General features: G+C 35.9%; 1 protein-coding gene across 1 annotated transcript in view; it reads right to left on the reverse strand.

Moving 5' to 3' along the window:
* LOC120179978 (oleoyl-acyl carrier protein thioesterase 1, chloroplastic-like) overlaps positions 1-13,949 on the reverse strand; it is a 27,495-nt gene continuing 13,546 nt past the window's right edge. The window contains exons 3-10 of the mRNA XM_039185419.1: positions 11,785-11,791; positions 3,481-3,837; positions 2,612-2,745; positions 2,411-2,524; positions 1,947-2,042; positions 924-1,011; positions 644-712; positions 1-522 (exon numbers count right to left, since the gene is read on the reverse strand). Of these exons, the coding sequence (XP_039041350.1) occupies positions 244-522; positions 644-712; positions 924-1,011; positions 1,947-2,042; positions 2,411-2,524; positions 2,612-2,745; positions 3,481-3,828 (1,128 nt within the window). The 5' untranslated portion in view covers positions 3,829-3,837; positions 11,785-11,791 and the 3' untranslated portion in view covers positions 1-243. The remainder of the gene's footprint in view (positions 523-643; positions 713-923; positions 1,012-1,946; positions 2,043-2,410; positions 2,525-2,611; positions 2,746-3,480; positions 3,838-11,784; positions 11,792-13,949) is intronic.

Below are 13,949 nucleotides of genomic sequence, written 5' to 3' on the forward strand. Positions count from 1 at the left end.
AAGAAAAATGGAAAGCACAACAGATTAACGGATTTTGATGTGGGTGTTTCAAACATCAGTTTCGAGCTAATCTTCACTACGTTCTCCTCCATATCTATGATTTTTGAACTCCACGCCTCAATACGGCTTCCAACGACGGAATTTGAAGGCAAAATCCTTCGACGATACGCATACGCATACGCAAAACGGTACGGTATATTATAAATTATCTCCTCGTCCCGAGGGTTTCTTTCTCCACGCACCTCATCTCGAGGGCTTCCTTCTCCACTCGGTACGGCCTCTGTTTATTTCCTGTCCGTCACAAGACACTCTCAACAGATGCAAAAATTTAGGGCAGTCTGCATCATCTTCTCTTGCCACTGCAGATCCATATGTCCCTTTAAGCTCTGAATCTGTTTCAGTACCAGCTGTTGGTTCCGTACTGGTAAGCGAATCAACCACGTCGTCCTGTAGGCATTCCCGCCTATAATCCAATGTGATACTTGCCAGTTCATGGGTGTCAATGATCTCTTGAGGCATGCTCTGTCAAATAGATGTGTATAAATCGGTCAAGTTACAAAATCAACCGGAAGAGTTAAACCAACCGATTTGGACAGCAAAAATCAATAGAACAAAAGAATTTTCGAATGCTCTCTCTGCTGACCTCCAGAACCCATCCGATGTAGGTGACATAATTGACATGATGGTTCATGTCCAGATCAGCTCGCCTTGGCTGCAAATTTTAGAAGCACAACAAGGGTTTTAAAGAGTATTAAAAAAACTTGGATACACTGATGGAAAAACCGAACCTGATTGATTGGTCGAACCAGCCAACCAGGCACCTATGCCTAGTCGGGTCCGGTATACTTCAAGTCCATTTTTTTTATGGAAAAACTTGAAGTCCATTTTTTTAAACGGTGCTTAGACAAACCAAATAATCTTACCGTAAGGGCAAGCCGGGAATACTGAGCAGGATCTTCTAATTTGATAATTTTCTTCAAACTTCTGTTGTTCTCCTCTGGAAATGCTAATCTGTAAAGGCCGCAAGAGGATCAATCAAATAAGAAACAATGCCTTGCTTAAAACAAATTGCACAAATGAGAACAGGGAAATCAGGAAATGCATGAGGTTTAGCTTTATTATTGATGCAAGTTTTAAATCGAAAGGGTCTTTTCCCGAGTTGCGAAATTTATCCTGCAAGACAGAGCATATGCTTTCTACAGCATTTTCACAAAACTTCTCAGAACAAAATATAGAGATTAATAAAGCTTACAATATTGAGCATTTTGTCCGTCATCTTAAAAGATTAGTATCAAGTTCTGATGATTCAGTCATCACGAGGCATGTATACTATTGACTACCCTATTCAGCATCAGACAACTTTGATCGAGAAATGTGCGTCCAAAGCAAATAAATTAAAAGTTCTAATATGCAGTTAATACAGACCTTCTAAATGTTTACCAGAATGGTTCCAGTCCAACCACATCTGCCGACTATGAAACATCACAGTTGAAATCAGAGCCATGTCCGGCTTCACCACACATCAGCAACTAGTTTAGAACTGTACTCTATACTCCAAAATAATCCCTTCTGAAGAAACTTCAATTGGATTTATTTTTGTATACGTATGAGAAAAGAGATTCATTGATGAAAATTCTCAGATTGGTCTCAACCCTTTTCAAGGCTTTCAGGCCACAAATACGTACACGACCAAAAACATTTTTGAGCCTCAGAAATCACAAAGGCATGGTAGCAAATTTTTAAGCACTTATGAATAAGCTATTAGGCATCCAACTTCAATCTCAACTTGAACGAAGCAGAAAGCATTAGAAATTTGAAAATTGGACAAAGTAATGTAGTTAATGGAGTATAATCACATCGTTTTTTATTTAGTATCCCATTAAATTATGTAATTGAAGATATAAAATGAGTCAATGCTTATGTCTCAAGTGAGGGAAAGCTAATACCTAGGCTCCTGTGGAAAGTGGACCAAAAGCTCTTCCCGGACCTCATCACTAACTTTCTGCAGCCGCCTCGTGTCATGGTTCATCATCACCCACTTGCTGCAATCATACCAGATTAGATTAGCTTTTGGGATAAATCTAATCTTAACAAATATATAAGCACAAGTTATACAAATCATTGCAGTTAATTTAGAAATGGTAAAGCAGAAATGAAGAAATTCAATGACATTCATAAAGAAACATAAAAATTGAGACGGAAATATGTCAGGAAAGAGCAGCAGGCTTAGCAAAACAATCATTCACGGGACAGAATCTAAGCTGGTAAATAATTTCTAGTTTTGATGCAAATTTTCAATGTTGACTAGTGTGTGTAGAGAATTATTAGTCCCCTCGGGTCAGTTCATGCTATGAATCTTATAATATGCAAAGAGAATGAAGAAGTGGGAGGATTAAAACTCAAGAATCACCCCGTAGCTCGTCCAATAAGTTCACCAGTTGCAGCATCCTTTAGGATCCAGTCCCTTCTGGTACCAATTCTTCCCTCACTTTGGCACCATGTCTCGATTTCAACCACATCACTCCTACACCACAAAATCAAATACCAAACTTTTAACATATGTTACAAATGGAAACCAAAATTTTGTTAAATGAAGGAAAAAGGGACCCACCAAGCAGGGTATTTGTATATTTCTATGTGCATACGTGCAGTCACCCATATGAGGTGCAATTTTCTCATGGTGGGGGTTGTAGCAAACCCGTCTGTCGAAAATCCAACACTCTGAGCATGGTTAGATCCAACCTCCTGCATTGCATAAATTTCCAAAAGATTAAACTAACAAAAAGTCAAAGATGAACGTTTCATTTCATGACTTCATCCAAAGTTGCCAAAACTTAGTTTACGACAAATTAAACTAACAATTTGACCATACCAAAATGTAATGAGCAGAAACTAAGATAGAGTTCCTAGAACGAAGTTTCGGAAAATGTTGAAAACAGGAGAAAATAGAAACTAACATCAAAGCTAAATAGATCGGTTATATATATATATATATATATATATATATATTAAGAAAAAAACTAGACTGTGATACACTCACTTGTAACAACAACTCAATTGAAGATCTTTATATATAGTATAGATTCTAATCATTTTAAAAGTTTTAACATTCTCATGAAAAATTTTCATTTTGAACTGAAATCTATATGGTTTTCATTGTTTTTTTTTTTAAAAAAAACAAAATTGTTATTAAACAATATAGTCAAAGAGATTTATTACTTCACTAACTCCAGCATTCAATTTTAGCTTTAATTGAATCAATTTCTTTAGAAAAATGAAGTAATTAACTTAAAAAAGAATGATCATACTTCCATATTACACTGAGAAAGCTTCAATGTATGCGGAACCCAACAACATTAAAAAAAACATTAATAATTAAAAGAACCCAGAAAAACTTGAAGTTTCGTAACAGTTTCAAAAAAATAAAATCAACTTGAAAATAGAAAACCAAATTTCGAAACAAATGGGGGGGAAATGTACCTGCAAGAGATTAGCAAGGGTCTCAATAGTGGCGGTTTTGTTGATTCCAACTTCATAGCACCTCACGATATACTTTTCTTTAAAAGACAATCCATCTTCCGCCAAGCTACCCAACCGGAGCCGGTCAGCCAAAGTGCCCGACCCGGATTCAACGACCTCAGCCACAAATGGTTTCTGGCTCGACAGAACAGCTTGAACCGGCGTCAACTTGAATCTACTCGGAAGAGGACAAGAGACAGAGACCGGGGCCTGCCTGCGAAATGCGAACGGACCGGGGGAACCGGGTAATCGGCATTGAACCGACGCCTGAACTTGGTCCGTCACATTACAAGAGCAAAGCTTCAGCATCTCTTATCTCTTCCTCAACCTTGATCTGCTGCGAAAAGCTTAGCTTTCTTTAGTACTTATTTATACTATCGATTTTAGAGTATTTATAGTTTTATTAGGTTAAACTACAAAAATAGTCACTAGACCTTTAGAATACTTATACTTTTGTTACTATCTTTTTAAAACTTACAATACAAACACTAAATTTTTCATTTACTTTCATTACTACCATTATCGTCAATTATTGTTAAGAGACGCTAACATGACATGTTATGTTATTCTTTTATTCTATTTTTGATTGAAGTATTTTGGTGAATAGCTCAGTCAACGTTAACAGTACCAAAAAAATAAGTACTTTTCATTTTTCGATATTTATAAATATGTTTCTATTAGTAACATAGCCCATATATTATCGTTTATAGTCTTAAATTTACTTCTTGATGGAAATGATCTTAATAAAGATGAATTAAAAGTTTATCGATAGTATTACAGGTTTCAAAATTTTGGTAACCAAAATATAAGTATTCTAAAACTATTGATGACTATTTATGTGGTTTACCCTTTCAGTTATTGTATTTGTCGATGCGACCGAGGTCGTACGGTGGTTATTTGGTGAATTGCCATTTGCTTTTCAGGTTAATTACTAAATTGCAATTAAACCATGTGGTTGTCTCGTTCACGTGTCGCACTAAAAATCTACATAACTGAAGCCTCTTAATATTATACCATTAAATTGTATATTTCAGTTCTTTATTATAAAATCGATCAAATCTAATCTATGCCATTAATTAATTAGATATAATTCAGTTTGAAATAATATATTAATATACATATATATATATATATTTATTCTAATTATTTTATTAATTTAATGGACTTGTTGAATAAAGATAATATCAGATCGAATTGTAATTTTTAATTATTTGAATTTATAAATACGTATAAAATTTTAAATATAATTTTATGTATATATTAGGCGATTTTCCCGATATATCATCGGTGACTGATAATATTATCGATCTAACACCGGTTAGATTATATTTCCTGATCTAACACCCTTAGCAGTAAAGCGCGCCCCCCTGCACCGCGCTATACGGTGAGCTGGCACCACGTGGGAATAGCGCGGCCCCTGCAGCGCGCTATACCTGTATATCTGACACGTGGGGTATAACACGGTGCAGGAGGCGCGCTATACCTCTAACTACCGACCCCTCCTCCCTATAAATACCTCCATTCTCAATCAATTTTATCACACCAAATTCTCTCAAAATTCTCTAAATTTCTCTCAAATACTATCTTTTTAAGGTATATTTTATAATATTTTTACTATTATATTTTTACTTTATTTAATATTTTACTAATATAATTCTTTTGCAGATATATAATGGAAGGCATTCTACTTCGCTCGGATGGAAATCATATATCTCTACACTTTGCTGTTACGGTAACATTTTAACGTTTTAATTTAATTTAAATTATTAGTAATATTTAGTTATTTATTTAATGCATGATTATTATATTAATAATTAAATATCTCGACACTTTGCTGATACGGTAAAATTTTAACGTTTTAATATAATTTAAATTATTATTAATAATTAGTTGATTCATTTAATGCATGATTATTAGATTAAGAATTAATTTTTTTAATTATTTATTTTTAGGAGAAGGACCGTGTATTAGATCCTTTTATTAGGAATCTTAAGTTTGTGATACTCAGTCGTGTCTTGTCGTATTTAGTAGAGGCTGAATTCGGTTACATAGGTAGATATTAGGGTCACTGTAAAATAGAGTCAGACCTGATTTCTGCCTTAGTAGAGCGGTGAAGGCCGGAGACCCACACATTCCATCTTCCGTGCGGAGAGTGCACGATCACGCTTGAGGATGTTTCTATGCACCTGGGGCTTCCGGTGGATGGAGATGTGATATCGGGGATAGCTTCCGGTTCTTGGACTGGTTTGTGTCGGGATAGTCTAGGACGTGTCCCGGAAAATTTTATCCGAGGTAGGATACCGTTAAATTGGTTAGATGCCAATTTTCGGGAGTTGAGCACAGACGTCTCTGAGGATGAGGTTAAGATGTATGCACAGGCATGCATACTGCAGCTGATAGGAGTGTTGCTGATACCGAACAAATCGCGCAACCTAGTTCACTGCATGTGGTTGCGACATCTTATCGACTTTCGTCTCGTCGGATCATTCAGTTGGGGCTCGGCAGTTTTGGCTTTGCTGTACAGGGAGATGTGTGGAGCCACTGACTACAGGCGTAATGCTATCAGCGGATGTCTCCTGCTGCTGCAGTCTTGGGCATGGTATCGATTGCCCTTTTTATGTCTCGTTGTGAAGAACTCATTCGTATTTCCACTACTTCTGAGGTAATTATAAAACTGATTTTGTATATTAATAATTTTATACAGCGTATAACAAATTTTTTTCCTTGAATAGGTAGTCTACTGATAGGAAAAATCATCAGGAGATACCTGATGATTTAGAAAAGATTAGGGTGCTAATCGATCAGAAGGTTGGCACACAGGTATGAATTTTAATGTTTAAAAATTGATTTTAGATTATAGTTATATAATTAGATTATTATTTTGATAAAAAAATATATATTATTTGTTTTAGTTTGAATGGGTGCCATATTCTACTGATGATGTGAGGGTGGTGATCTCACCTAAGTTGAGGGGTCCATTAGATGTTTGGATGGTGATGGTCCCTCTGATCTGTTATGCGACCATCGAGTGACACTCCACTGATTGCGTGCTCCGGCAGTTTGGTTGTTTTCAACCAATTCCGGAAGCACCTCGCAATATGGATGAGTTGCATAGCTTAGATAGACGCGGCAAGACAGATACAGATTGGCTGGTGAGGCATCATGAATAGGTCGTGTTGTGGGAGGATCAACATCGGCGCCTTCCACGTAGAGAGCCCATTTTTACTGACTTCTTGATGTATGCTGAGGATTATTATGAGTGGTTCAACAGTAACGGGAAACTGTTTCTACTTCCCGAGGATGCACGAGGGCAGACCTTTCCACGACGTCGACAGAGACGTTCACCGACACAGTACCATCGTCCCCCGACTCGTGGACGGAGAGTAGGTGCTTCCGGTTCATCCTCAGCTGCACCAGCAGGACCTTCCCAGCAGCCACCACAGCCATATATGATGCCGCCATCGCCTTTTCCATTACCAGATGTCGCCGCCGCCGCCTTCACTCGGTTTTATGACCCCGCCACCGCCACCGTCACATATGACCCCTCCTGGAGGATATTATGGGTCTATGTTTACAGACCCGACTTGGGGTTCATATACTGGATATTTGGCGGGTTCAGCCTCATCACCCATGGCCGCAGCACAGACACCGCCTCCTGTACAATTTTCACACTCAGCGATGTCTGGGTTTTATGACTTTTCCCAGTTTTCGCAGGCCGGTGGGATATTCAGTCATACACCTCCAGGGTCCTTATTCTACGGAGGTGCTTCATCGTCATCAGCTCCTCATGTACATGCGCAAGACGACGACAACGACGACGACGACGATGATGACAACGATTACGTCGACGACGATGGTGATGATGATGACAGCGAGGAGTCAGAACCAGTGATACGAAGAAATCCTCCTCGAGACCGACAGCCACCGCCTTGCGGAACACATTCGCGTCGCAGGCATCGATAGATTTTATTTTTTTATTATATTTGTATTTACTTTATTTTGTTAAATTGTAATTTTTTTATTTCTCATTTAATACTTACTTTATTTTGTTTTTTTAATGTATTTCAGTTCGTTTTTTTATTACCATTTAATATCAGTTATTGTAATTTGGTTATCATTTACCATTTAATATTTATTGTTATTAGTTTGTTAAAATTTAATGATTGTGTTTGTTTTTTTAATCTTCATCGGTGATTATCAAATGACATTAACTTGAAGTAAATACAAATTAAAGTAGAAGAATTATTATTTGATAATAAAATACATCATTTCCTCATCAATTGTTATTTGATGACAACAGAAGTGGACATGTTTTTCTAGTGTGTCCTGGGTTTCTACAATGCCCCACATCTTCTGCCTTGTCTAGATCTTTCTCTAATATCCATATCGTAATGAATTCGATTGGATTTTTGGACGACCACGCTCCCTCAATAAACTCGGATTTGGTATAATCGGAAGCCAATCTTGAACCTTATCAGGGTCTTTGTCATTACCTATGAGGGGAAACTCAAATTTGTATACCTTAAAAACTTCAGATAGTAAGTATACGAGATCCACAAAATGGTTTATAGTCTTGACATGTATGCGAGCAAGCTGCTATCACATGAGAGCATGAATACTTCAGAGCTTGAAAAAACCCGTAGTCGCACGTTCTGTCCCTTAGATTTACTCTTAACGACACAGCTTCAATCCCTTGAAGAGGTCGCAGTAACTCTGTGACACGAAACATTTCATGCATTCTAGAGAAGCTTGTTACAGACATTCCATTTGATGCAACAATTTTTTTCTGTAGATCTGCAACTAATATAGGGTGATAGACATAACCGCCTTGCATCCAGGTTTGAGCTTGTCCCCCGAGTTTAGCAAAAAGCGCCCCCAAACGAAAATATATAGTCTTTACCAAAGCCGCTACAGGTAAGTGACGTGCACCCTTTAAGGTTGAATTGATTGCCTCTGCCAAGTTGGTCGTCATGTGTCCATATCGATGTCCACCATCATATGCTTTCGTCCACATTTCTTTATCGATGAGGCTGATGTAATCATATCCTTCCTCGTTCTTCGCCCGTAACTCTTGAAACATTGATTCAAACGTTCGAGGAAGTAGTTCGTAACATGATCAAAAAATATATAACTTACTAACTTGCTGTCTTTGCAAAATTTAAACAATCGAAAGATAACAAACTTGCTAAGTTTCACTTACCCATGCGCACAATTAATTGACGCTCAGCATTCTTCTTGTACCTTCCATGGTAGTTCGCGGTAATGTGTCGAAGACAATACCTATGTTGGACAAAGGGTGGTTGCCACATTGGACCCAAAGACTCCATTGTTTCTTTGATTCCAGCTCCACAATCTGAAATGACACAGATGTTTTCCCTCGTGATAACATGTGATGGTAAATTTCGGAAGAAAAAAACCCAAGAAGTTGTATCTTCTCCTTCAACAAGAGCAAAAGCAACTGGAAGAATGTTGCGATTGTCATCTTGGACAACTGCCAATAATAAAACTTGCTTGTATTTTCCATACAAGAAAGTCCCGTCGATCTGGACCACAGGCTTGCAGAATTTGACAGCATTAATGCACTGTGGGTAACTCCAAAAAACCCGGTAGAATTGGCATCGATCGCGAAGAACTCAATCATTATGGTATGCATAGGAGGTTTCGAAGTCCACAATTGTCCCAGGATTCAACGTTCGCACCAGCCTACACCAACCTGGAAGTTCGTTGTAAGATGCATCCCATTCGCCATGAAGTTTGACAATGGCATTTTGTTTTGCCAACCAAGCTTTTTTATAGGAGACAGTGTACTCATACTGCGATTGTATAGCTGAAATCAACACTGCAACAGCTATATGAGAGCTTGATTTGACCATGGGCATGATGGCTTGGCATATCACTTCAGAGTCCAAGTTGAGATGATCTTGGTTGACCCCTCCAGCACAACATGTGTGAGGACCGTTGTATACTGTTAGTTCTCATCTGTTGTTTTTCCTCTTCTTCTTCGATACGCGAACCATCCAATTGCATCCGTTTTCGCGCTGGGCACAGTAGCATACATATTTTTTCGGTCGTGGAGCGGTCTACTCTGGACTGAACAGAATTACGAATATTGTAATTTTTGATAGCCATCATCGCTTCTTCTTTGCTTGAAAACTCCATGCCTAAAGATAACTCACCATTATTTATTGATGAGTAATACCCATAGTCACCGAGATGAGGCATATCCGCAAATTCTGGCCCGTACATTGCACCATAATCAGCTTCATACATGTGTGCAGGAGGGTCAGTTTGTGCCACATTTCCTGGAACTTCATCATCATCGGAGTTGAATTACGGTGATTCTGGGTCAATGAACAGTCCAGTCTCAGCACCATTCGCACCAGGCTCACGAAGCGGTTCTTCTGGTGGAGATGATGGTTCCTCCATGCTCTCCACATTTAGGTCAAAGAATCTACTACTTACACGCCTTCCCTTTGAACTGGAAGGCATATCGACATTGAGATCGAAAAATCTCGCAGTCGAATGCCTCCCCCTAGAGCTTGAAGCCATCGCGTCAAATGGAAACTGCACAGATGGTTGCGTCGATGGCATCTCCATATTAAGGTCAAAGGGATTTGCAGATGAATGCCTTCCCCTTGAACTGGACGCGATGTTTCCATACGGATTGTTCGTCGACCTACCTTGGTACATATCGTAAGGAGTTGCAGTTTGAATGTCTCCCCATTATGGCATTAAAATAATTACACATTACTATCGTCGGGCTATCAACTTGATCAACTTGTTCAGTCAGCCCATAGTGGGAGCTTAATGATTGACCCCGAACAACACGCACTTGAACAAAATGTGCATACATCTCAATAGCGGCGTCTGAATAATTACTTTGAGCTTCAATCATCATTTCAACATCATCATTGTTCGAAAGTTCGAACGCTGTATAAGTTAATGGCAACAATGATGTTTGAAATCTATACTACAACGACGACACTCTTCTACTACTTCCAACATGAATCTTCCTCGAAATCTTCGTTATAAGCTCCTCAAGAGTTATGTTTCTCTTGAATGATATTTTAACACGCTCATTTGATACGAAAACAACGCCGGTTTCATCTTCTCGAATTTCACCATCATAATAAACAATAGCTGAAAGTCGCGCCATTATTTGAGTTTAAAAGTGCGACACTATTATATCTGGAAAAAAATAAAACAAACCTGATTTAATAAATTATATATGAACGAACATATAACACAATAAAATTTTTACACATCAACGTAAATAAATTAAATAATATAATTTAATATTATTAGCTGCACTGCAAAACTATTTCGATGTATGCTCCCGATTTCCAATTTTACAAACACAAAAATTAATTGAAAATAATTAGTATAATATTTTCCAATAATCATAATAAACAATAAATAAAAAAAATTATAACAAAATTACCTTATAACGAAAAATCGCACAAATTTCTAAATAAAATATGAGAAGATTGCCAGAATTATTGACTCGTTGACGGAATTGTTGTATTAATTTATAAGTTGAGAGGAGAGATGTGAGAAATTAACCGACGGAGAATGGTATTTATAACGAGGAAAGTTATACAAAACGCGGTACCTGCCCCACGCTATATAAAATTATTAGGAGTAAAGGTATAGCGCGGTACCTGATCCGTGCTATACCCCTACGTGGCGTATAACGCGCTGCAAGGGCCGCGTTATACCCACGTGGCACCAGCTCACCGTATAGCGCGGTGCAGGGGGCGCGCTATACCCCACGTGACGCCAAATCATCGTATAACGCGGTGCAGGGAGCGCGCTTTACTGCTAAGGGTGTTAGATCGAAAAATATAGTCTGACCGGTGTTAGATCGATAATATTATCGGTCACCGATGATATATCAGGAAAATCGCCTACATATTATTCAATAATTATTATTTGGATTTAAATTTGAATTAAATATTATTATCTGTTGGATATCGAGTATATAAAAATTGGATTAGTATTTTAAATTATACTTATCTGTTTACAGCAAATAATGATTTTAACATATAAATTAATTAAATTCAAAATATTCGATATTCACAAAACACATATAAAATATATGTAAATGTATGAACTTGTTCTTAAATTAAATATCAATTTAATTAAACGATATTTAAAAATACCATTATAAGAATAATTTTATTTTTGAACATTTATATTCAAACAATATAATTAGAAGGCATTAATTAAAAATTAAGCACGTGTTTAATAAACTTGTATATAAACTTTTTCACTATATTTTTAATTATTTGTAAAATTAATTTTATATACATTTTTTACATATATTTGTTTATATCTAATATGGAGACTCGAGACCAAGGTACCCAAGTAGTGTAGCATCTCTGTCTTTTTTTAATGCCTTTAGGGGGTGTTTGGTTCAAGGATTGTGGGATTCCCATAGGATGGGAATCACACATTCCCATGTTTGGTTGGCCTTGAATCTCATTTCCAGTAATGTTTTATTACCAATAGTAGATTTTTTGGGGTATATTACCGGAAATGTCATTACCTCCCTTCCCTTAGGTATTGTAACATTACCGGCGTTTTGGACTAAAATGCCCTTAAATTATTATTTTTTTCAAAAATATTATTCTTCTGTCATTGAATAATAAAAATTCTACGAAGGTTAAATTACAAATTTATCCTTAAATTATTTTAGATTTACAAAAAAGACTATAATTAAAATTTTATATGAAGTTCAGGGGTTAATTTTTTTTACCTTTTTATTAAACCTTTTTTATATTTTAAATTTTGTAAAAAAAATTATGTAAATATTATGAATTTAATTTTTTTAAGAAAATATATAAATATTTTATAATTTGTAATATTATACAAATATATAATAAGGACAATTTGGTCAAAATATATATTCCAATAATCTTTTATTTCTTTAACCAAACACGGTAATCTTACATTCCTGCTAAACCAACCAAACACAAAATACAACATTCACAGTAATCCTATTCCCTGGTAATCTTTTATTCCCACTGGTAATCTTATATTCCGTGAACCAAACGCACTAATCTCCATGACTTCTACTTTTCATATGTTTCTGTCATGGAAATTTATGAAGGCTTAGAACTAGGATAACGGAGTAGTGTTGCCTTAGTTTAGGATTTAACCTATTTGACTTTATTCCTTCTTGTAGCTTGCTATCGCTGACTTCTGTGTGTCATTCTCTTACTGTTTTCTCTTTTTAAATTTAATCGAGACTTACGTTTCTGTCTAGAAGCAGAGATTTTTACGCAGGGATTTATTTGCATGGATTACTTCCCATTACAGACGCGCATATGAAGACTGCATATGAAGACTGTTCAACTGTGTATTTATTGATTTATTTATGCATGCATTGTATTTTATCTTTATTTTTAATTATCTTACTGTCGGAGGTCTTCCACAGAAGTTGCTCTCAATCTAGCGTTGGGGGCAACCTACTACCCCACCTCCCCCTTACCCATTGCATATGGGAATAAGGTTTTGTTGTTGTTGTTGTTGTTGTTGGTTATATCTAGTATGTAACAAGATATAATATACTAACATTCATTACCAAATATGCGTGATATAATTAACTTGTAGCTCATTTCAATGTTAGGTTAATTAAAATTTTGGAATATACTGGAAGCTTAGATCATCGTCATTAAATATATTAATTAAAATATAATTTATTAAAAAATATAAGATTATTTATAAAAAAAAACTAGCCCCACTTTTTCTTTTAGGATTTGTGCAGCTTTCTATGAATCATGTTAATTTTTCTTCTTTAATTTTGTTTACTCGAGATGATATCAATTTTGATGTTAGTTATCGACAATCGGTTCTATTTTTTTTAAAATTTTTAATAAGAATAAATTTACTTTGGTGATATGTTTTTCTTTGTATTTTATGACATTTTTCCGTCTTCTTTTTCCATTTTTTGTTTGTTCTTTTTATTTTATGTTTTCTCAATGTTAGATTTGACGACATCACGACTGATCAAGATGACGCTTATTCGTAGTTATGATGATTTCCCTGCTATGGGTCCTCATACTGAATTTAGATACGTGATTATGTATTTGTGGATAGTTTCTCATGACGTTAGACTCTTATTTGCAATTATTGATGGTCTTTTAGTAATTTAATCTCTTTTTGTGGTTTATTAGTCGATACAATCAAATTTGTTTGTATCTATTTTTCGTTCGAGTTTTTTTTTTGGGTTCTTAACCTTTTCCATGTATAATCTTTATATGATTTAAAGTGACTAGTTTCAATGTTATAGAAAATGTCCAAATTATATATTTAGTTTACGATTATATTTGTAAACTCTTATTGTAATTTTGAATATTTTCATATTTTTTAATAAGACTAATGGTTCAATTTTAATATATATATATATAAATTGAATTAATCAAGTG

This window comes from Hibiscus syriacus, unplaced genomic scaffold (genome assembly GCF_006381635.1).
Source record: "Hibiscus syriacus cultivar Baekdansim isolate YM2019G1 unplaced genomic scaffold, ASM638163v2 tig00112471_pilon, whole genome shotgun sequence".
NCBI classification, from domain to species: Eukaryota; Viridiplantae; Streptophyta; class Magnoliopsida; order Malvales; family Malvaceae; genus Hibiscus; species Hibiscus syriacus.